At 44.4% G+C, this 24,506-nt stretch overlaps 1 protein-coding gene across 11 annotated transcripts in view; it reads right to left on the bottom strand.

Annotated features, from left to right (window-relative positions):
- BCAS1 (brain enriched myelin associated protein 1) overlaps positions 1-24,232 on the bottom strand; it is a 56,285-nt gene extending 32,053 nt beyond the window's left edge. For 2 of the 11 annotated variants that reach the window (XM_075108678.1, XM_075108682.1), the window contains exons 1-6: positions 23,364-23,497; positions 18,143-18,216; positions 17,955-18,036; positions 7,611-8,194; positions 1,931-2,086; positions 1,329-1,373 (exon numbers count right to left, since the gene is read on the bottom strand). In XM_075108678.1, coding sequence (XP_074964779.1) covers positions 1,329-1,373; positions 1,931-2,086; positions 7,611-8,194; positions 17,955-18,036; positions 18,143-18,211 — 936 coding nt within the window. In that variant the 5' untranslated portion in view covers positions 18,212-18,216; positions 23,364-23,497. Of the gene's footprint in view, positions 1-1,328; positions 1,374-1,930; positions 2,087-7,610; positions 8,195-17,954; positions 18,037-18,142; positions 18,242-23,363; positions 23,504-24,025 lie in introns of those variants that run through there. The other 9 variants (XM_075108685.1, XM_075108681.1, XM_075108686.1 and 6 more) reach the window with 9 other exon arrangements.
- Positions 24,233-24,506: the final 274 nt, after the last annotated feature.

Here is a 24,506-nt window from a genome sequence, read left to right as displayed (position 1 = left end):
ACTAGAAGACAGAAGGCAGCTTAATACAAATTGTCTCACTACTGCTTCTGTTGAAACCCTTGTAAGTTTTGGCACTAACAGAAGAGGTAAAAAGGGGAAGGAGTCTTTGAACACCTGCATTTTTCCATTTTAGAAGATTAAAAAAGAAAAAGTGGGAAAACCTAAACTGTAAAAACATTAAAAAATTTGTTAAATATGTTGGATTGATCTGATATTTTCAATGTCTCCAATACCAAATGAAAGCTATAATAATGAAGCTTTTCTAAATTCACATATAAAGGATCATCACTGCTCATGGATGCTAAAACCGTTTCTTCTTGCCAGTGGAATCCAAGAACAGATGGTTCGTAAAGAGGCAAGCAAGAGGCCACATCTACCTGTTCCACGGAGGAGCATTTTCCAGACTGGTTTTGTACCAGTCGAGCCAATACTGATTTCAGTTCCCAGCGGGAACATCACACGCTTGCAGTCAGCCTGATGCATTGTATTAGAACAGCTTGAGCATTCAATGCACCCCACTTAAAAACCCCCTGATCCTCATCTCTGCACATAAAGGGAAGAATCCTGAGCAGTCGGGGAAGGACAGCTCTCCCTGCAAGCCCCAGAGCTGCTCAGAGCAGCTCCATCGTCTTCCTGAGGTTTCAGCTGCTGCTGGGGACCGCCAGCCCTGACCGTAGCACAGGGCATACGGGGGTGCTTCAGCCAGAGGAGTCCCGGGGAGGAAATGCTGGGATCTCCTCCTGCTTTTTACTAATCTCAGTGGGAAGCTGATCCTTGCCCATCCTCCCGCCCCGCAAGGGGGTCCCCGCTGTAGCTGTGGGTGCACTGCCGGGCAGGAGGGCGGGGGCCGGCTCCTGCCCACCCAGCCGCGGAGCTGCCCAGGCGGGGGGACCTCGCTGCTCCTCCCCGCCGGGACGTGGCACCTCCAGCAGGTATAAAGAGAGGTAAAGGAGACACGCATATATGTAACTGGAAATGAAAAACCAGAAGCTTTTTGTACAGCTCTATGAGCAAATGGAGTTTTCTGCGGACTCGGGAGGATTTCATCGCAGGGACCTGTAGTTTTAGATCAAGGACAAGTCAGAGGTATGACCAAAAGCACTACCAGGTCATCATAAACCTTGCGGAAAATGCTGCAGTTTGGATCTTAATTGTAACATATGGTATGAAGAATTGCACTGTTTATGCTCACCTTCCTTTCAAATTTATTCAGGGGAAAAAATATTTTAAATTACTTCAAATTATAACTGGGGAAAAAGCAATACACTGAAGAAATACCAGTGTCAAAAACATCTAGTGACCAGTGACAGCATGAGGAATCTGCCTACCTTGTCTTCAGAGTCACTTTTGGCTTCAGCTTTGCTTGGGGAGACCTTAAATATTAGAGAAAAAACAAACAGTCACACCCAACCCAATCTTCCAGACAATCTGAAAGACCATATGTCTGAAACTAGCAGGTTTTTTTCTAGCACAAAGGTGAAAGAAGTGCAAGTATTTCTTTCTCCCCCATGTGGGAAGGTTTCTAATATAAATATTTTGAGAACAACTTAAAGTCAATGGCTAAATTGAAAAATATCTGGACCAAAGATATATTATTCAAGCTTATATATCCGAATAATCTATAAAAATGAACTTTTAGAGATTTTACAAAATGAAGTTCCATCATGCAGAAAATCCTTAAGACAGCTAAATACCTCCACGTCTGCAAGTATTTATGCAGAAGAGGAAGTTTCCAGAGTAGGTCATAACCTTTGACCATAACTGCACTGTACCTACACATCTACCACTCTTCAAATCATTAAGGCATCCGTTTGGCTTCATTACTCCTCGGTGCCCGTGACAGTGAATATGTTACTTTTAGCTCAACTTGTCCACATGGGATATTTTTATAAACCATCTAAAGAGATGAGAAGGAAAGGCAAAAGCTTACCAGCGTTTTAAGGAAACTCATGACGGAGTTGTCTACTGCAGCAGCTGGTTGGGGGTTGCCTTGTTTTACTTCTGCCTTTTGAGGTGGCTCAGCAGTGAGACCGTTGACACCTGCCGAGTCCTGCTGTAGGTCTTTTTGGTTGCAGTCATCTATCTCCTAAAAAAAAGGGGGCAGAGTTTCCTCAGTCCTAGCTTGCTTAATTTCCAGTGGAATGCAAAAGTAACATTTGTGACTTGCATTATGTTGCTCTGAGAGTCACAACCCTAATTCCAACCATACTTCTCCAGCCTACGTATTCAGAACAATCAAGCATTTATACAACTCTTTCCCCTCTTTTCTAATATATTCAGCATTCGCCATTGGTTGGAGGAACATTGTTCTCGGCTACCAAGTATAACAAACACAAGTAAAGTTGCACACGGCATCCCAAACAACACTGCTTTTCTCTTTTCAAGGCTGAACTTGTGAATAGGAACAAACGCTGAGATTTTGGCCTTTGACAGCTCAGTGTCTGACTGTGCCATACAAAGATTGCTTCCGATACTCCGTGTTCTGTGATTCCAGAAATAATTTTTATCTAGCAAACACAAACATGGTACAGATTAAAAGAAGGAAAAACGCAGCAACCCTAAGTTATTCTTCTGAGCCAGATGGAGCTGCCTCCTCTCCTCCTGGAATTACGGTTTCCAGAGCCCAAAAATAGTTTTCCAGTGCTCAAGAGCTCAGAAGTATGTAATATTAAGTTACAGTTTCTCTTTAGACACCTAAACAAGGGTCTGTTTTTTTAAAAAATCTCCTCTTGGACCAGTTTTGAAGAGCTTGGCACCCTTCTAGGCTGAACTTGCCTGCCATTCTGGCCACTTTCACCTTGAGCCTGCACAGGTAAAGCCAACACAAACATTGTGCAGGAGAGAGCAGCTCGAGACAAGTCCTCAGGTCCCACTCAGCATTTCCTTTTTTTGACATTTAACAGTACTACATCGGGCTCTAAATGTCCGAGTCTGATAATAACCCTCCTCCCTTTTGTCTGTCTACAGTGTAAGTGCAAGGCTGGCTCTGTCAGTTGTTATTACAGTAAATGGTGCCTAGCACGATGGTGACCTTGACTTCGGTGGGGGATTTGAGACGTTATCGAACGGACAATCACTGCAGTGCCAGAGTTCTTCAGCAAAAGTTATCGTCCCCAACTGTTTAGACAGCATACACATCTGGCCATTTAAGAAACAGGGACTTAGGAAGCAATTGTTAGGATACTAGATGCCCAGATTACGCCAGAGGAAAAATCAGGACAAGAAATAAAACTGATGAGCCTCTCCAGGTGTTTCCAATAAACAGCATCTTTGAATCACCGCTCTCAAAGACTGCCTGGAGGTCTAAGTGACACCAAGGCGTTTTTCCTAACCTGCCAATTAGACGTAGTTCAGTGCCATTTTTACCAGGAAAAGTTAAACTAAAGTTGTGCTCTTGAGCACTTTTTCCGGTATTGGGCGATTTAAAATACCCCACAATATTTGTATAGGATTTGCAAAGGGCATACATTTCTGGAGGTCACTAAAAGGAGGAGTAGACTAAAGATGCGTAAGTGTTTTAAAACTTCAGAGGGCTAATTTGGCATCAGGAAAGAAGAGCATGGAGCAGCCAGTCTCCACACAGCATTTAAGGAGTTAAAATACGCAAGGTTTTAGTCGCAAGAAGAGACTTCAGTCTAATTCTCCACCCACCATTTTCCAAGTTTACCCAGGAAGAAACAGAGCCCAGTAGTTCAGAGTGCTTCAACAGGCTATTGAGAAGTTTCTTACAAGGGTCTAACACACCACTTTGTCCCGCTGCCAGTTATGGGCCAGAGTGGCTCCAAGAACAATATGTCCCATGCAGAACACGCGTGGCCACGCCAGCTTCGGCAGCCCTGCTTCCAGGGATGCCATCTAAAGAGCTCGGGTCGCATGAAAAATGCTGGCTCTATTTCAGATACTAAAGGAGCGACAGAGGCGTGAGGCAAGGGAGCAAAGAAGCAGGAGGCAGAAGGTGTGTTGCTAAACAAAACTAGCTTCATAACTGAAGTAGTACTTGATGCTATCAAACAAAAACAAACAAACTTAATTTTTTAAACACACACAAAGCTCTCGTATTGGGCTGCACTGTTTAGGAGGAAGGATCTCTTCGCAAAGCATTGTAGCAAACGGGTGTTATCAGCAGAGACCGCCTGGGACAACTGCAGAGGTGGCTGGTACCACCGCTGGCAGCAATAGCTGCTCCAGGGCATCTCCCTGCTAAAGCCACGCTTTGCCCTGCAGAAGCGAGAACTGTTGCAGACTCTGCGGAGCTTGAGGCACGACGCCACCCAAAAAACCATCCCCGAACTCTGACTGGCAGAGCACAAATGGACCCCATAATGGCCCAGGGCTGCACGAGGAACCCTACTCCAGCATCCCCGAGCCAAGGCTGCCATCAGCTACCCAGATACCGCTGAAATCTGGACTTCGATAGATGCTGTGATCCCTCTTGCGCATTCATGGGAATCCTGCTGTAGGAAGGCGCACAGACTCAGGCCATCAGCATATAAATCAGGGAGAGATAACGTGGAGTCCTACAACATCACATTTTCAGAGCCGTAGTCAAATAACCACAAAACCCCTCTGTCGCAGCTCGCTGCGTAATGTGCTGCGCAAAGCCCCGGAGGCAAATAAGGAAAGAAAACTCTAGAAATAACAGAAGAAAGTCAGTATTAGAAGTTAACAGATACTATGTAAATGTTGGATTCATTTCTTTGAGGAGCCAAATTTGAGGGTAATAAACACCTTAAATACTTGTACTGTAGTTTCAGTTCAGCCATTAGAAAAACATATCAAAAGAATGTATTCCTGCCAGCACTTTTGTTCGTATGAATCATGGCTCAGTGAAACATTTCAGGCATATAATTTATCTTTTCTTTGGCTCCCATAGTAAATGCTTCATGAATTAATGAATTCTGTCCTTGTTTTAATTATGCTGTGTTCTGAATGTAGTTTTGTAGACCACAAAAATAAAGAGTGGTTCACCAAACACAGAATGTTTGTGCAGCTCTTAAGCTACAACTGTGGAGCCTCTCTCTTACTTACCAGCAATGCTGTTTGTTTTGTGTTGGCACTCTATTCAGGGAAACTTTGCTTTGCTTTCAGCTTTTACAGATACTACAAGTCATAATCCACCAAATAATAATAAAAAAAGAAGCTGTTGGCAGCAATACCTGGATTTTTAGTATGATTATTTGGTAACAGTTTGTAGTTACTACAGTAACAGCAATTAAATTAGTCTTGGTCATTCTCCCATCCTACATGAGAACTGGCAACTTTAGAGGGAACAGAAGGCAACTGTGCTGCAAGGCAGAGCCACAGCCTTTGTTTTAGAAATGAAGTTAAAGTAAGTTTGGCAACATATCAGAAGTGTTTAGTAGATATATTTTTCCCAGAAAAGGTCCTTAACTCCTCTCTGCCTCCACCATATACTCCTTTTCATGTTTGAAGAGTGAAAAACAAAAATTGCAGTGCAGAAACTCAAGGGTAAGGTTAAATTTTCACTCTCCCTGTGATACAGTTCTGCCAGTCATTTACACTGAGCAACCTGAACCCCGATTTTGTGAGTCCTCAAAGATTGTCGGTGGAACAGCTTTAAGCACCCGTGTGTGGAAGATGCACAGTCACTTTTTTTAAACAGGAGACCCGTCCTCAAGCAGGCCCCCAGGGGCCAAAAAGCTGTTGTGTGGGGTAGGATCCTGCAAATGCTTACGCACATACCAAACATAGCCTACAGCTGACGAGTGCCTGGGATTTCCAGATTATTCCCATTAGTGAGGTTCAGGACGTGGCTAGGTATAAGCTGAAGACTGGAAAATAATTCAAAATTAAGAAAGCTAGGCATTATTGATATAAAAAAGCTTGATCTGAATGAACAGTGCTTCTAGGATCTCAACTGGCAGAATAAGATCTAGATTATCTTGTCCTGTCCCCTGACGGTTGCTCATTAAAAACACTTCCTTACTCGAGCTTTCCCAACACGACTCTTTGCTACCAGCAAATGTTTAAATCCAACTCCTGGTTAAAGCTACTGCAGATCGTTATTTCATTAGAGTTTCACACTTCAACAGCACCAACCGTGACCTTTCACACTCTGTAGTTTGCAATCACAGCAAAATAGGAAATTATGCATTTTGCATTTGATCGTAAAAGTAACAACTCCTGCGAGCCACGGGCAAAACTTGTTCTTTGTGTGTATTTGTCAAAAATATCTGCAGGAGTTTACAGTGTTGAAAAGCTTTACTCTTCTAAGCTACAGACAGAAGTACCAGTATGCACTCAATAGATTCTTCATCCTGAATTATTCACCCTGTTCTGTTTACGTAGTGAATGACTTGATATTCTGCTAGGTGGAAGCTACGGAATTCTTTAAATGCACATATGTAGCTGTCTGAAATACCAGTGATGGGTGCCACTGTTGAAGGGCAACGGTCAAAAGCGCAACTGTTTAGTCTTATAAAAGAATCTTCAGAAAAACAGTAAAATTTTTAAGTTTATACAAGAAATGTGATCTTAAATTTGAGGAGGCATGAGAGAAGACAAAGCAGAAGAACAGAAGTTGAAGAAACTTTTGGGGACACCCTGCAGCATCATTAGTGCAAGCAGTGGGCATCTTGTGAGCTACGCTCAACGCTATTCAAAGCATTTGCGATCATCCAGCAGCCTTGCTTGGAAGCCTGAACTAGGCCAATAAAAGCAGTTATTAAAATGGCATTTACACATAGATTCTGATGAGGGGACCGTGCAGTTGGTTTCTCCCTCCTCTTCCCGACATTGGGCAGGATTTGAGCTAGATCATCCGTTAGCCTACGCTGGCACCTCTCCATCGCAACTAATAAGAGTTATGCCACTTATCTCCATCCAGGGGATGGACTTTTTCAGTAGTTAATTACCTGAAGGTTAATCCTACAGTATTTTTGCTGATATCAAACTTTGCAGGAAGTATAAAATCTAAACATCTCTGTTTTCAGCTCCTTTCTTTGATTAGTGTGTTCTCTCAGATAAGTTACTTAATTTCTTATACCATGTTCTTGTCCTGTAAAAATCAGTTCTAAGGGACCACGTTTCCTTAACTAAAAAAATCTCATTAGCTAAGAGTGCAAAAATTGCTACTGCATAATATTCCTTATTGTAGTACATAGGGTATGCAACAAGCAGCTATGGCTCAAGCAGAGTAACTATTAAGAATGGCACACAACGTGCTAAAGAACTCCTTTAAAACCATCCAGTGTCAAACTCCAAGCTCCTAAAGCACAAAAACCAATCTTACTTTCAGGTATTTTTCCTTTCATTTGTAGCTGGCTGCTGTTCATCATCCCAGCAACTGGAGCATGAGCACAGCGCTCTCACCCTAACCTTTCAGAGAAATACTGATGCATTCAAACCGGAGGTCAGATGCCCGCGTTTATAGCCACGAGGCAGACAGCAGTGCTATCACCACTCCGCCGTAGGTGGTCCTCCCACACCTCTATTGAACCACCCCTTGGGGGGGGGCGTTACCTGCAATAATTTTAAAAGCAACACCGACTCGTTCACGCAGCCATCACGATGTCAAGTTGCCCTGCACTATTAATATTCCTAAGAGGTTTCATTAAGAGAGAAATGGATATTCCTACTGAAGCACTTGCCTTCCCCTGTGGGACGCCGTTTGATGTGCTCTGTAATCCAGCAGCCTCTTTCGCTGTGATGGGCCCGTCAGGAAGGTCTGAAGTCTGCCTTTCCTCCTGGGTATCAATTTGCGTTTTACTCCTTTCCTTCCCCTTCTCCAGTTTGAAGATCCTGTCAAAGAAGGTTACTTGTTTTGTCTTTGAGGCGGCCGCATCCTCTCCCTCAGGTGTCACCGATGCGGTGAGATCGACGCCACAAAGCGATGCTGCCGGCGGGGCACAGGTCAGGTTTTTATGTGCGCCTTCCTCCCGCGCAGCTGCCGCGGGAACCTCCACGCTGTCACTTGGTGCTTTGTTCGCGCCGGGCGCCTCCGAGCTGACATCAAGTTTCGCCGATCCAAGTGATGAATCTGTAGCTGGATCTTCAGTACGCCCTGGTACAGACCATGAAAACGCAAAGACAGAGCGGGATTTAGCAGATGGCAGAGCCCTCCTGGCAGCGCTCCCGAGACTCTGCCCGCCCGCGTCGGGAACGGGGCTCTGCTCCATTGTCTTCGGGGAAGAAACGGCCACATTATCCCGTGCAACACTTGCCTTTGCATCCACTACAAACAGAAGCATAAAACAGTAATTATCCAGCACAGCAAAGAAGTTATACTGGTTGTACAATTAATCACGGTGACCTCGCTCTTTAATAAACTAATTCTGAAACATGGAGCCTCGGGGAGGACCACACAGACTGCGGCTTGTTTAGAGACCCTGTTGTCTTCCCGCGCTACATACGAGCTGCCGCTCATCTATCAGACCTGCCCATCTGATTTTCTTTCCTGTCATTCCTCATTGAGGCTGGTGCAAGTTTTACATTCTCCGCAGCCCCCTCTCAGCTGCCCAAGTCAGAGAGCGGCCCAGGGTTTTGACTACTTGGCCCAGTGGACATGCTGAGGATATTTTACTTTCCAGTTAAAATTAAAGAGGTGATACATAAAAAAAAAATCAGTAAGACTCGAGACAACGTTATATATTAATATATTACACTTTCCTCTGTCAAAGCTAAATGGGAAAAAAGAATGGAAACTGCGAGGAGCGGCTTCGTTTCCTGGCTTGCCAAACCCCCCCCAGGGCTTTGCAGTCATAACTTATTTCGTTCCTTTTTCCAGTGCTGCTCCTTGCCTCGCTGCCTACTCTCCGTAGTGCAGTTTCTACTTGCACTTCTCTATTGTCTGTAGGGTAGGTTAGTTTAAGCCTGATTTGAATACTTATAAATCACGTCTGAGCCAGGTTTCTTATCCTTATATTTCTCTTTACCCACGAACAATATGGCTCTTAATCATGTTCCCCCTGCCAAAATTCTCACAAGTAATTCCCCTTATGTACACACGTGGCCATCACACGAGATGTGAAAAAAATCTTTCCCCTTAAAAGTGCATTTTATGATTTTATATTACAGTGACGCTTCGATAAAAGAGCTGAGGTGAAAATCCCTAATCCTGTATATGCAGGAGAAGGGCCCTGCTTTAGAGAAGACAAAAGAAACAAGAAACAAAAGACAAAAAAAATCTTTCTCGTATCTGTTTTGTGGATGCGAGACTGACTCACAGATGATGTGAAACCCCAGTGAACAAGAGGAGGCTTGTTGAGAGGTAAACCTTGCGGCTCCCCCTCAGCTTGAGCTGCTCTTCCCTGCTTCGACTAGAATATATGTCTGATCTCCCTGTCAATCATTGCCACAGATTTCAAGGATGAATTTAGATCTACTTAATTATAACTATGAGAAACTGACAGTCTCAAAATGACTTGCTAAATTAGAATTTTAAAATTGTCAGTTTCAGTGTAAAATTGAAATTATTTCAAATTATAATTGTAATAGTCTAGTCAATATTATGCCCTTCACATTTTACTTTAACAGAAATAAAACCGCAGATACCAACAAAACCCGACTGAAACGCCTGTCTTCCACAGTGCAGATCTTCACCGTTCAGTTTAATCTTTTAAATCCCTTTTGAAAATAAGAAAGCAGCACATTTTTAGATCACAGCTTTCAGAACTACCCCATAGCCTTTCACAGCAAAGCTACCCCAACTTTCCACCCCCAAGGCTTTTGCGTGACACCACTCAAGCACCAGCAGGCACCGCGTAACGCGTGTCTGTCCCCCTCAGATGCTGTCGCCCTGCGGCAGCGCTCGGGGACCCTGGTCATGCCCCTGGGCAAACGCAGGAGGAGAACAGAGCCCCAGCACCCAGCTGAGACACCCCCTTCCCCACAGCCTTAACCCCGTGACCCAGAGTCCCCGCTGGACCCTGGTTTCGCGGTCCAGGCTTGGTGCTGGCTGGCAGGAGGTGGGAGCCCCCATAAACCCAAGAGCTGAGACGAGCCGGAGCGTGCAGCGTGCTGGGGAATCTCAAGTGCCTTCACCGAAATACTCGCCGGCAGCGGAGGCAACCGCTGCCAAAGTAAGGGCTGCGGTGGCAGGATTCACAACTGCGGCCAGTTTTACCAGCCGCTGGGGAGCTGGCTCCTAACTTCTTTAATTCTAGCATTTTTAACCTGATATTTTCTTTCTCATTGTGTTTCGGGCATAGGCAAGCATGCAGAGGGGCCAGAGCGCCTCGGTACAACCTGGTCTGTCCAGGTAAATAGATATTCATTTCTTTATGTGCACTCTAATGGAGAAAATGTCTTTCCCTGGATTCTCTCTGTTACTAGTCATGTAAGAAAATAACTCACATAGGCAAGAACCCTTTGCCAGTAATGTTCTTCTGCAGTATTTCACGAGCACCTATTCTAACATACTGACATGCAAAGAAAAGGTACACATAACTTGCTACTCAACCACCTATTCAGTCAGGGCCACTAAGTATCAGTTATAGTTTCCTAAGCCTCCTGCAGTGCTGTGTGAAAAAACTGAAGCATTAACTTCTAATTTTAGTTGGAAACTTGGGAAGGAAGCAAAAAGCAAACCCTTCCCCAGCTAGAGAAAGGAGGAACAACATCCACTGGAAAATAATTGTAATAGATGCTGAACTTCTGCTTTATGTAACAGATAAAAATGAAACACAGGAAAACTCTCTTTAGTACAAAAATAGGAATATAAGCTCATCATTGAGAAAACCAACCAAACAAAAAGTAGCTCATGAACCTATCAAGCTCCTTTTATCTCTGATTATCATGGAAGGAATGAAAGACCTGGAAAATATCACCGGCCTGAGCTCTGTAGCGTGTCTTCTGTGTCAAAACATGCAAACTGTTTGAGGGAAAATCTGCTCAGACACCAGGCAAAGCAGATCCCACCACCAGAGAGGAGACACTAATGTGGTGGGCTGAGCAGAAGTTTGACTCATGCCATATTCTCAGCAAACTGCAGGACAAACGCTTTGAAATGGCAGTTTTTGGGATGAAAAGCGCATGATATTTTCGTTTTTAAAGACACACACAAATGCCATTCCTTCCAAAATTACTGCACAATCCAGAGGCAGAATTAGGAATAGAAGTAAAACCTCCCAGATTGTAGGCCAGGTCTGCAAGTAGATCAAAGCTGCTCACTCTGGATGAAATTAACTGCTCTGAAATGAAAAATCAATACACAATTTACAGCACTGCTGTAAGATTGCATTTCATACTGCTACACAGGCAGTTTCCTTTCAAGTATTTAACAAAAAGACAGACACACTGCAGAAGATTCATCCTTCCTTTCCCTTCACTTCATCAGGGTACGTTAAAAAGGCAATACTAGAGCTGCACAAAGTCCCTCTTCTGTAAGAGCGCACTCAAAATAAGGATACTTTCTCCAAAATTTGCTAGATTAGACCAACATTTTTTCCTTGACTTATAAGAAAAACTGTACAGACAAGAGGAATGGTTGGTGCAAGGTTATGCCAGTACCATTTCCCCACTGAGAAGTAATTGCTGACAGACTTTCTCCCCCTTCCTTTCATATCCTTGACTTTTTAATCACTTCCATAGGCTGAGGCTGAAGAACAGCACTATGTTTGCTGGCACAGACTGGGACCGAGTCCGCAGAATTAGCACCGAGTTTTAAAAAGCAAGCGCTTAGGTTTTAGTAGGCAGATCCAGAAAATAACGTATTATAACGGACAAAGCCTTAAGGTGAGCTCAGGCTTTAAGCTGACGATGCCAGCTGCAAATCTGACCGTACAGGTACGGAATGATTTCTTTCCGTTACGGGACCTACCGTGGGCGGGCAGAACTGGGGAAGCATCGGCGTAGAGTGCCTGCAGCCAGGCACCTCTTTCACATGTGTTTGGGACCAAGACGCAGCCCTCGACCAGAGGGAAGAGCAGATGCCGGCAGGAATCCTGACAATGTGACTGACATGAAAGGAAGTTCAGAGCCGCCAGTCTGACATAAATGAAAAGGCTGCCTGAGCTTTTGTCAGCTGATTTGCTTTTGCTAATCAGTGGGAATATAACCAGACTTCAGCCTGGTGCACATAACAGATGGCAGCCAAACTCCCTCAAGTGGGACCAGAAGCAATTCTGTCCAGCCTTTCCAGATTGCCTTCCCCCCTCCTCCACTATAACCCAGTTCTCTCTGAAGCTTAGTTTGCTCTTTTTATTCCTGGCAGCAGCCTTGGCCACGTACTAGGTAGGCATCTATTTCTGATGCTCAGTTTGCCCAAGTTAAATCCTTCAGTCACTGTCTCAAAACATGCTCCTTTTCCTCAGCCTTTGATTGCGAGGCTGGTTTCAGCACTTACGGCTGATACTCACACCCTCATGGTTAATGCTTACACGTAGGGAACATGTAAAATAAAGGTCCTGTGGTGTCTTACATGGGCAGCTTCTCACCTCCTGCCATTTATCCCAGCTCTTTCATAGGGCAAGTAATCTTTAGCTGTTGAACAAGGAGCAACTGGAACTGGCACGGTCTTCAGCATAGACATCTCCTGTAGGCCACTAGCATGTGAACAGGGCATAAAATAAATGCTAGGAGTAAACATTTTCTGGTGCTGTTGCTTTTGACAGTGGGGAAAAAACCAAACAGGGTTTTTTGAGACTGAACCGAGCAAGCCATCAGCAACAAATACAGTTGGAGTATCTCTGGCTATTTTGACTACAAGCCAGTTACAAACAGGTATTTTGCTCAGCAATGTGATTATAGCACCACAGCATTATCTTGTTCCCTGGAGTTCAGGTAATCATGGAGACAATAGATTTTTAAAAGCCATGAAGGAACCACTAAGAGCTACGAGGCAACATTTGGCACTAAGAAGTCCATCAGTGTAGGCCAGCACAATGGATTATAATAGCCCTGAATGAATTACTGCAGCAAACACTAGGCTTAATCTAAATACCTAGCAATGAAGAGTGAATTTTCTAATTCACATTTCTGATAGATTTTTATAGATATCGTGCAGGTCAATTTTTCCTTCCATTATTTCGAACTGAGTTGGTATCAATGCTGCAGTTTTCAGATCTCCGCGTATATATCGTGTTTGCGTGGGAAACCCCCAAAAACTGCTGTGACAGGACTAAATGTGCTTCCAAAGCATTAGAGAGTTCCAAAGACAATTTTACCCTTTCTTAAAAGAAAAAACATATTAATTCTTTTGCAATCTTGCTCAACCATTCCATGCAAATAAAGTTGACATTTATGCTCTAAGAATTATTTTGTTTCACTAAGTTAAGTAGCATTGTTATTTACCTAACAGATTTACTGAAATTCATGGAAATTGGGGAAGAGAAGCTAGCAGCAAGAATAGTAAAGATCATTCTTAAAAAAAACAACCAAAACTAACACACATTGTGTTCCACACACCTTACAGGCGCACGGAGTTATTGCCGTACACTCATTTCTGTAGCTACTGGCTAGTGGCAGAATTTGCTGAATCGGATTTATCCCCTGGAACAGACGAGTTCCATCTCAACTGAACTTTTCTTCCTTGCATAATCTTTATTAATGATACTAATAATGAGCGTGTCATTGTTTTAATCAGCATGTAACTGCCAGCCAAATACAAAGATTTTCCCCATTTTGTCCTCCTGATAAGTTTCTGCTCTATGTGGTGCAAATCTCAGCGACATACGGCTTTCAGTTCTGGCCGCCTTCTCTTTACCTGTTGTCCACCAGGTACTTACATTACTTAAAGTTCAAGGAGGCCAACAGAAAACATTAGGAAGAGTCAGGATCAAGTTTGCTGTCCTTTTGCTTGCGAAGCAATGCGTCACGAAGTAGCAGTAAGGGCACAACTACTAGTCAAATGGCATTTCAGGAGGAGAAGGTGGATGCTGTGCAATGTCTGCAGCCCTGGTGATCAATAGAAGCGGGAAAGGCAAGTCATGGAAAGAATCCCTAAGTCCACACATCTGTCAGCCTGTTTGAGCAGAAGCAGCAAATGCAGGGATCCAGCCAGCAATCTGCTCACCCAGATGTGAAGCAGATGGTGACGGGGCTCTTCCAAATAACATTACTTCCTCTGGTCATATTAAGTTAACTCTCTGGATTCTTTTTTCATTATATTAGCAGATATAGATTTCATAGAGTCATTTATCAACTATACCGTTTAATGCACAGCACATGGTCGGATCACTGGCAATCACAGAAATGCAAACTAACAAGACCAAGACCACAAACATACCTCTAACACTATTAATAAAATCCTCTTGCTCCACTTGCTTTCTTTGCAGCTCTTTTGTCTTCCCCAGAAGTGCTCGCTTTCTGACCATAAAATAGATTACAGTACTATTTCTTGCTTTATTTCATTTTAGAAATACTATCAACTACATTTTCCACAGGAATAACTTCTATCTCCAAACAGCCCTTGCACTTTTATTTCACCAAGACCTTGATTACATTACACAAGCCGGTGAGATTCCAGTGGTGTCTAAATAGTTAATGATTTTAACTGGTTTTTAAACAATAATAAAGTTAAAATGCAAGTAATATCAACACAGGACAGTAATTTTTCAACTTGCTACTTAAACTGATTTAGTAATTACATTAATTAGGTGATCCATTTAAGCAAAACAAGGCTATATGCTTCATTTTATATATTGTGAGTGAAACATACACTTATTTTTTAGGTCTTCAGACAGTGTAAGTCATCTGGCTTTTATTTACTTCCCAGAACTCTGCTGGTTTACACCAGCAGAAACACACAGCTACAGGCTTTTATTTTCTAGGAGGCAACCATTTAAACTGACTTCTTACAGCTAGATGGCATTAGGGATTTCGCCACGGAACAGGGGTTCCCAACCGTAATCGGTACCACCTGCATGTTGCCATACCAGTCTTTGATTATTTTTGTCTCAGCTTAGATTTTTCAACTGGATGTAACAGGCTAAGAGGTTTCCCTTAACAATGAATTATAAAATATTTTCATTCCTTAAGGAGATTGGGGAGAACTGCTGGCTTTTATTGTATCCTGAAAACAGAAGGAAATCCAACGCAAGGAAAACATTGGTGAAATTAAGGTGGCTGCATCTGCAGAGACGTGAACTGAAGTAATGCTGCTCCAAGCAAGCGCTGCCTGAACGCTGCTCGAAAAGGGTCCAAAGCCAACAAGAGGTGGAAGGAGAAATTAATGAGGTGCTGAAAGGTGAAGGGAGAGACATGTTTGTGGATGAGGGCAATTGCCCATGAATATGTGGAGATAACTTTTCAAAACTACTTGGAGCCAAATGTTTAATGCTCAGGCCGTGTAGTTCACACCACATTTCCGAGATGTCAGTGCTGGAAGTGGGGCTCAGCTGCCGACAGGCACCTTTCCATGGGGAGCCCAGGGTCCAGCCTGCCGCCGGTGATGGCTCAAACACCCCCAGACTGGTCTGAAACGGGGTGCCCTTGTGAGCAGTGACTTACCCATACCCCCGGCAACTACTCGACTTCTACACTAACACCCACGGTTTAGACGTAATAGGGGCATACTGATTTTATTTCGTCTGTGTCCAGAGAAACAAGTTGGGGGGTGTGTGTCCCCAGCTCTTGTTGCCTTGGCGGTAGTTGAATAATATCCAATACGGTCTATAACAGCAACAGGGGAGCGTTAATCAGGGTTATAACATCAGTCCTGCGACACAGTTTTAATAAATTCTCGTAAATAGGCCTGACCTCTTAGTAATAACGTTGCCAGCCATGCTGCATTCCCAGCTGTCACTTATCTAGCTCTATAAATTACTGTGCTACGCCTTAAATTCCCTAGAATTCAAACACAGGTAGTTGACACAGATGTTGTTTACAAAGATGTCAGTGCAGATCAGAGGTACTCTGCTCCCGTCAAGGTCTGCTACAGCTGAAATGAGAGCAAGGCAGGTTTCTACGTACGAAAGGCACCGCTAAGGCCCAGCTTTGGATCAGGAGTGGCATTTCACTGCAAAACCTCAGGTCCAGAGGCAGTTACGTTGTAACATCACTGCAGGTCTAATGCTTGCTGCCTTACAGTACTTTTCCCACTCATTTTTTCTAAATGACAAACAGGACAGGAAAAAAATATCCCTGTACATATTTCATTGTTAACAAATAATTGTTTGGTATCTTTGAAGTCAAAGCAATGCAACTACTCAAGAACACAGGACCAGAAATCACAGAACAAGATGGAAGTGTTTCAACGAACAAAGAGGCACTCACATTTCTAGCATATCACTTGCTGAAATTGCTATGAAAGGATCAGAAATAGGGTTTCACACACACAAAAAAAAGAATGCAGAGGTGGTTTCTAAGACTTTACAATCTTGTAGATGAGATCATGTAGCTGGGGCCTGGATTTTATTTTATTTTTTAATTTTATTTTGGTTTTTGTAACTAGTTTGCAAGGAGTTTTGCAAAATTTTCTTTTATTTAATATTAAGCTATTCGAAACACCCCAGAAGGCTGAGTACAAGCAGAATGTTTCAAAATAATGTCTTTTATTGCAGCCACTAAGAGAAATCCCCCCCAAACAGTTTCCTACTCCCTTCTTTTTCCCTGTGTCACTTCAATACATTACTCTGGTCTTTAAATAGTTTACACCAATACACTCCTTTTGGGCCTGCCTGATTCCCCCACCCTTTCCTACACTTGCTAGTGTAGGAACCTGGGGCACTCGGTGAGCACCCTCAGAGTCACGGAGCTAAAATGCCAGCTCAGCAGGGTGAAGTCCTCCTTTACCAGCCTCGGGTATCCCTTGAGACGCCTTCCTCAAGCTCCTTACAAAACTTAAATCGAGTGAGATGCATTGACCTCATTGGTGTTACCTGGAGCAGTACAACAGTCATTTTTATGGCCCGTTACTGCCTTACCTCCTCCATCCATCCCAAGATACTCCACTTCTGCAGAGCTTGCTGCAAAGCAGCTGTTCTAGCCTGCCTATCTTTAGGCATCATTGTTAGGTAATTTGGGGATAGACCTTTAAGCCTCGGGCACTTTGTTGATTCCTTTTATAAACAGAAAATTATAGTGGCTCTCCGTAACAGCCCAGTTTCTGCCTAGTCCCAGAGTTGTGCCCGATGGGACCAGAGAACAGGTTTGGCAAAACAAAGCCGCCTGATCAACAGCACGGACGTGTGTCTTGTGAAGGTTACTCCACAGTGGTTGGGGAATATTTTGAAGCTCAACAAATTTAGTTTCTAGCCTGCATGTACTTTTTCCAATGTATTCAGTCCCCTTGTGGCATTGTTTTTGTCGGTTGTTTGTTTGGTTGGGGTTTTTTAATCGCCTCCTACATCCCCTCCAGACTATGGGTTTCCACACCAGTGGATATTTCAGTCTGGCATCCGAGCACGACGACATCACCTGGTGACTCCCTGCTAGCAGCAGGGATGCCATGGCATTACTTAAAGCCAGCTTGCTCTCCCTTCCAACACGCGAACTGCTCTCGTACTCCAGCCTGCAAAACAACATTTCACTGTGCCCCCCACAAACACAAAACCTCGGTAACGGCCACCGACCCTTGCACTAGTGCCGTTGCCACGTTCTGCCCCTTTCAGGAGCCCCGGTTTGTGCTCCTTGCAGCAACGATCCCTCCAAGGCTCTTAGAGGCACCATTTCCACCAGAGCCCAGCGCAGGGGGAGCTTGTCACGGGACACCCTGAGGTTTGCACAGCAACCTGAAGGGGACCAGTGCCAAACCACTCCTGCCCTATCATACTTCACACTAACCAAAATCTTTGCTCTATAAAACCACTTTTTGTGGACCAGATGCAGAACCAGATCCTCAGAACAACTAAACAGCTTCCAGAGGACTTTAGAGACGTTTGCCTATTTTACTCTTTGTTATCTTTAAACTTTCAAGCTTCTGAAAAAAACACATGTACTGATTCACAGGTAATTTGAGGCCACGCACCAATATTTGTTGTTGCTCCAGTATAAACCTCTCTCCACCTGTCTGGTGAAAAAGAAGTGCAAATATGCCACCCTTCCCCAGTACATACCTTCACCATTCATTGCGGGAGCATGAGGCTGAACGAATGCAACAGATCCATTTTTAATATTGTCAGGAGAGTCAGACAGAGCCTGAAATAGCAAATAATACAGTTCTTAGCACTGAGTAAATCATGCAATTTGAAAATTGCAATACTGCAATAAGCAGGGAAGGTGGGAGCGGGCAGCTCTTGCGTACCTGATAGCTCTTTACCATGCATGTATTGTCTTCTTCAGCTTCCTCTGGGATGCTCATTGTATTCCCCATAATTCCTGCAAGGGGGAAGGAAAAAGAAACCTTTCTTTGTCATTAATATGCATTTACTGCCTAATTCAAATTAAGAGCCAGCCAATGGCGACAGACTTTTACAGGCTGTTTAAGTTCCTAATAAGCCCCACCTGCCTCCCCAAAGGCACCTGTCCCCGTCACCGGGCTGCACCCACCGTTCTCACTCGAAGCCAGTTATGCACAGGGGCTCACAGCTGCTCACTGAAAACGGTACAAACTGGTCCTGTTGGCTGAGGAAGACTGGGTGCAATCACACCTGCACCATTCATTAGGACTCAGTCTATAGTAACGTGGAGTTAGCAGCAGAATAAAGTGAAAAAGACCAAAATCCGTGAATCAGCGGCTTGGTGGGGGTTTATATTTTTGTTTGGTTTTCATTTAAAAAAAAGAAGAGAGAAAAGAGGCAGCATGGAAAGACATTGTGCACGTCAACTCTGAAAATCAGGCCCTGTAGGTCCTGCAGTTACGCATAACAAATCCCTGGGCAGAACTTTCGCCTGTGGCTGTGGAGGTATTTCGCCTGCTCCAGACGGCTTCAGCAGTCGCCTGCAGCTCACAGCAGTAACTGCACTCCCTCTCCTTGGCTAGTCCGAGCACTGCCAAGACTGTAGCTGCAGCAAGTCAGAGACAAGAGGAACCAGCCACCGCAGCGTTCATCTGGGGTCTGGGATGTGATTTTCGAGCATCTTGCGTTGCCACAGGTGCAGCACTACTGACACCCAAGCTAGTCAGTTTAACATGGCTTTCTTATGGTCATACCTGCTGGAGTCACAGCTCTGACTGCAATCCAGGCATAATCTTAGCTGGTTAATTACTGTTAGTCCATTAGATAGTTCAACACTTAGTGAAACACTTCTGATTTCTTTAAACTTTGTTTCAGGAGCAATGTGTTTGATTCGATTTTAGCCTCTTTCCTATCTACAAGTACATATAAACCTGCTGGGGTTTTTTGTTTTGTTTGTTTGTTTTCTTTTCCCCTCAATTTAAAATACATTTATGTACCCTCTGACCTCACTATGCTTTAGGACTGCAAATTCTTGGGGGCCAAACACACTCCCTGCAACATGGTTGAAGGGCAAACCAGTTTGAAGTTGAGAGGACGGTTCCTATTGACTTTGGCTCAGGATATATATGTATATACACTGTTAAAGCTACACAAACAATAAGGAGAAACTATTCTGAGCCACACCTTGAAGGAGGAAGGTCTCCCAAGAGAGGAAGGCAGAGGGCTGGAGCCGGCTCCAGCCTCAGTGCTCATCCTGTTGGAAATCCTGCACAGCCACCATGGGCACCAAGTGCTCCTCTGCTTTGTTATTGCTCTGGTTCATGCCCGTATGAACCAGTGAAGCTGCAGAGGTATGGACAAGAGGAACTTCTTTGGTGTTTTAATTAAATAACCCTTGGATATTGGAGAAAAGAAGGAAAAGAGTATTTTTGCTAAATCACGTTCACCAGAATTCAGATGGGAGCACTGGGGGCAGCTCTCCTTTCAGCCCACGGACCCAAGCCTCTGCCTCCAGTTACTGCCTGCAGAGCTTGAGCCGGTGTTTTCCTAACCCCAATCTACAAACCTTTGCTTTACAGGGATGGTCCAGATCTGGCTTCTATTTTATGTTGCATCCTAGCTGGCATGAAATCCAAGCTGGGTCTCTCTCCAGAGATGGCTGTTGTTCTCTGCTAAGTGCCCAGTGCCGCGCTGGACGCCGAACGGCCCCCACTGATGCTGAAACATGAACTGTGGTCGTGCACTGCTGAGAGTCGCTGCATAAAGTGTAGCTGTAGGACTGAGCCCTGATTTCAGAGTGCAGAGTTATTTTACAGCGATTTTATCTTCTCAGCTGATATTTCCACTATAAATCAGAACTTCTGATTTATGGTGGAAAACAGCCAACGTTTCCCCGTGGATGTACAATGGCCTCTTGTCCTTGCTATGTGATTCTGTTTCCTAGCAACTTTAAGCATTATCCTATCGGAAGAGAATAAAACAAGATTCAAATCCTACTGCTTAGTCTCGATGGTAAATTTAGTATCTGGCTGAATCTGGAGGATTTACTTTTGTTTTCCATTCACAAGGCCGCCTGGTTTATGCCAGAAGACAACTTAAGCAGAGGACGGAATATTTGCAGGTTATGTACTTCCTTTTTCACATGTGCTGTAAAATCAGCACATATCTGCGGGGAGTGAGAGAAGCGAATTCCTTTTTTTTTTCTCTCTTTTGACAATGATTTGCAGCTTGATTCTCAATTAATTCAGTTTCCTGTTGATGCAGCTCTACTCACATCAGGTAAGTTATCTTTAACTGATACAAAGCAGAGATGACAGGCTCTGAGCTCTGGCATATTTTGCTCTAGGACGGGTTACCCATTCTCTACAATCAAGTTTATAATTCTCACTGAAATAAAACACACACAGTGGTCACGTGGAATTTTAAAGATTTTCACTCACCGGAACCCTCTCTCTCATAGAAAGCTGGACAAGACTTGGAGGCTTTTTTTTGCTAAATATGGGATCAACCTGCTACACAACCCTCTCGGGAATACGAACCCAAAACAGCAAATGCAGTTCTCCACCATGCACGTATACAACATGTCTTCAGACTTTTCCACTCCTTGCAATAGTAGTCGATTACTGTATTGCACTGCTTTTTGCGTTGTGCGAGCAGTATTACAGCTGCACGTTTGTCATGCTCTGGGGCAAAGGGGCTACTGAAGAAAGGGGACAAGGCTGTGGCCGTTTCTCTGGGTGCAGGGCGCAGTCAGTGGCACAGCCTCACAGCCCTGGCCCAGATCCTTTAGTAAAATTAGGAGGATATATATGTATGTATGCTTCGGTCCTATTTTACAGAAAAAGTGAAAGGTCACTGCCACCTATAGACAAAAGTGAGTATCAGCAGAAGTGATAATATACTCATACAAAATGGTATCAAATTTGCAGAGTTTCAAGTTTCCAAGCAAGTAATGTCACAGCTATTTGCTTCTGCCATCGCATCTAGAAATTGCTGCTGCAGAGGCTATCGCATCTGATGGCACCCATATGCGGCTCTAGATTTACATAAATGAGCAACTCCAGCCTGGTCTTTAACACTAAAAGGTTATGTTTTTCCCAAAGTGCTCAGGGCTCTAGTTCATATGAACAAATCAATTTTTTCCTTCATTTGAAACACCTTCTCGTGAAGATAAAATTATTAAACATGGAGCCAAGGAGGTTTTCAGAAATATAAGGAACTCCCACAAGGCTCTCATTTGGTGTCTTTTTTCACCAGTGCATTTACAAAGACCACCATTTTAGACGTGGGCTGCCAAAAGCTAAGCCCCAAGCCCCATTTTGGCAACCAGCTAAAGCCCTCACACAAACAAAGGGATTTTCAAAGGACGCTGAGGGCTCCCGTGTGCAGTGACTCGCCTGAGAGCCTTGGGGGGCAGCCAGGGTCTGGCCACACGCTTGTTCCTGGTGGGCAGAATCAGACATTGCCAACGGCTGAGGACCTCTATCCAGCTGCGAACCCTTCACTGTCTCTTGGGATGCTGACTTAGTCTCTCCATTGGGTGTTTTTGGTACATCTCGGTTATTAACCATGGCTATTTCTTAGCAGTACAACCACCAGGCAGGACCTATTTGTGCCCTTTGTTCTACACCTGAAAAGCACAAAGCTGGGCTCTGTGGTAAGCTGTGAGCATGGAGCAAACCTCCACCAGAGGTGGGAGGTGTGGTCGGCAAGGTGTCTGTTTTATCAGGGAAGCTTTCACAACATTCACAGGGACAAGACAATTTTCATAGAATAGAACCATAGAATCATTAAGGCTGGAAAAGACCCCTGGGATCATCAAGTCCAACCCCAACCCAACACCCCCAGGCCTCCTAAACCATGCCCTGAAGTGTCGTGTCTCCTTGTTTTTTGAACCCCCCCAGGGACGGTGACTCCCCCACCTCTCTGGGCAGCCTGTGCCAGGGCCTGACCACTCTGGCAGGGAAGAATTTTTTCCTAATATCCAACCTAAACCTCCCCGACGCAGCTTGGGGCCGTTTCCTCTCATCCTATCGCTAGTAACTTGGGAGAAGAGACCAAATTTGGGAGAAGAGACCAAGGGGATTTTTGGGGATTGAGAGGGAAAAACAGATGGTGCTGGTGTAAGAACACTTTTTTCAAAATGAGAAGAAACCCCTTAGAAGTTGAGAGGAACTTGAGTGAGCTCATCCTCATCCTTAAGCTTCCTTTCTGGATACAGATTTTTCGGTTAAGTTTCAAGGATATTATCCTTGGGGGGGTGGGAGTGGGGGGAGGTGGGAGGAGGACAGACCCATGGACTCATTCAGACCAGCTGGAATGCAGCCCAACTGGTTTAAAAAGGAACATGAATTACCAGCCTCCAGATCAGACAGAGCTCTGAAACTTGCCCAAATTATGCTTCACTGCTTCTATTGTAATTCAGAAAGCAATCCAAAAGAAAATTTCATTTTTCAGTTTTTTTTCAACATTATATGAACTGTAGTGTGTCCCAAGCATCAGCTCAAGGCTTGGTAAAATTCTCCTTTTTCTCTTACTCTCAAAAATCATTATTTTGGTCCTGGCGGAGTGGTAAAAGCTTTGAAAACTATGCAAGAAAATCACAACAAAATCCGTGATCTGCTGTGTGCCCTGGCTAAAGCCAGAGAAGCCTGACCTTCCTGAAGTATTGACCAACCGCGAATATTACGATCACCTGTGTCACAGTGTCTATTAATACAAAAACTACACAATTAGTTCCTCACTAAAACTTGCCATATGTTGTACTTAAATGTCAGAAGAAAACCCAATCACCTTTACTTAGTTCTGTTTGCATATCCTTTCGTTACAGATACTCCACTCCGCAGGTGTCGGGGAAAGACTTAAACAAACTCGCGTGTATTCCAGAGGCAGAGGAAGGTCCTAGCACGCAATAATTAATGCAAAAAGCAGCCGGCCTTGTGGCCGCAGGGCAAGGACTGGATCTGCTTTAGTAGGTCCCTGTCCCTTATCCTGCCTCTTGGAAAAGAGGTGAACGTGGGGACGTGTCAGTCAGCATCCAGCTAGAAAGGCAGGAGGTCCTGCTCTGGTTGATGTGGAGCCGAAGAAGGACTCCGAATAGGATAGGGTTTTAGAAAGTCTCCTTACCTTCCTTCAGTGCAGCTCTCGATTGCTCTCCTGCGGAAAAAAATAGCTCAGACACGTGTTGGGTATGATGAAACCACTGGACGAACGCGCCTGAGCATTGTCCGTGGCTCCGGAGGAGAAATGGACACACAATAGACAGTAATGAAGGGACAGGAGAAGGAAGGATTGAGATGACTCACCTAGAGCAAACAAGAAACACCCAAGAACAATTTGAATAGCAACCTGGCAGCTGGCCGTGCATCCAGGACATGCAGAATTACAGTCCTTAAGCCTCTAGGAGCAGATTTTAACGCATTTCTTTCAGCCACCCGCATTGTAACCAAATGGGAAAAGCAAAACAGTTCAAACATTCACACCCTGGGCTTTCAGGGAGGGAACGGTTCAACAGTGCCACAAAGGTGAACAACACCAACCTGGCTGGTGGAAACGCTCTGTCAGAGAGCTGATCTTGTTATTCTTGTGTCCTTTTGCAGAAAATGCCAGTGCACCAAAAGGGAAAATTTATACCAAGCGCTTTAAAGCCCAAACAAAAAAAGCTCCCAAGATCATTCAGCACCAGAGCCCATGCAGGACTAAACTCAAGCGTCGGATGAAAAACCAGCAGAAAAAAAGAAAAAGCAAAACCCAGGAGAAGCCAAACTGACAGCAGCAGCACAAGTTACCTGGGGGAGGGCGGCGGGGGCACGCAGCACCCCTGGGAGCGGAGCTGGTCAGGGCGAGGTGCTGCTGGCCCAGCCCCGCAGCGCTGCCCCTGCCCCAGCCTCTGCCTCCCGTAATCAGCACAGGGAGCGCTCACAAACACCGGGCGCAAACACACAGAGGGCTGGTGTGGTCCACCTTCCCAGCCCTTCTCAAAATATCTTCTGTTCCTGAGCCACCCAAACCTGATCAAATGCAAGCTCGACTTTACGGCTCTGGGGCAGCCCAACGCTTGCTGGAAACTGCAAAGTTGTGCTGAACACCTAAAAACCCCTTCCAAAGATGGATTTTTCCCACAATGGCAGAAAAAAACCAAAGTACATTTAATAATATGACTGTGTGCTGTAGTCAAAGTGGATCTTAATATCCTCCCATAATGTGCAAAATGACTAGGGGTTTATATTTTAAACCTATTTCCATAACTTACTGCTCCCTTACGTGAGT

Source organism: Phalacrocorax aristotelis, chromosome 13 (assembly GCF_949628215.1).
Source record: "Phalacrocorax aristotelis chromosome 13, bGulAri2.1, whole genome shotgun sequence".
Taxonomy (NCBI): Eukaryota; Metazoa; Chordata; class Aves; order Suliformes; family Phalacrocoracidae; genus Phalacrocorax; species Phalacrocorax aristotelis.
Note: the sequence above shows the minus strand (reverse complement) of the source record. Positions and strands in the feature narration are given on the sequence as shown.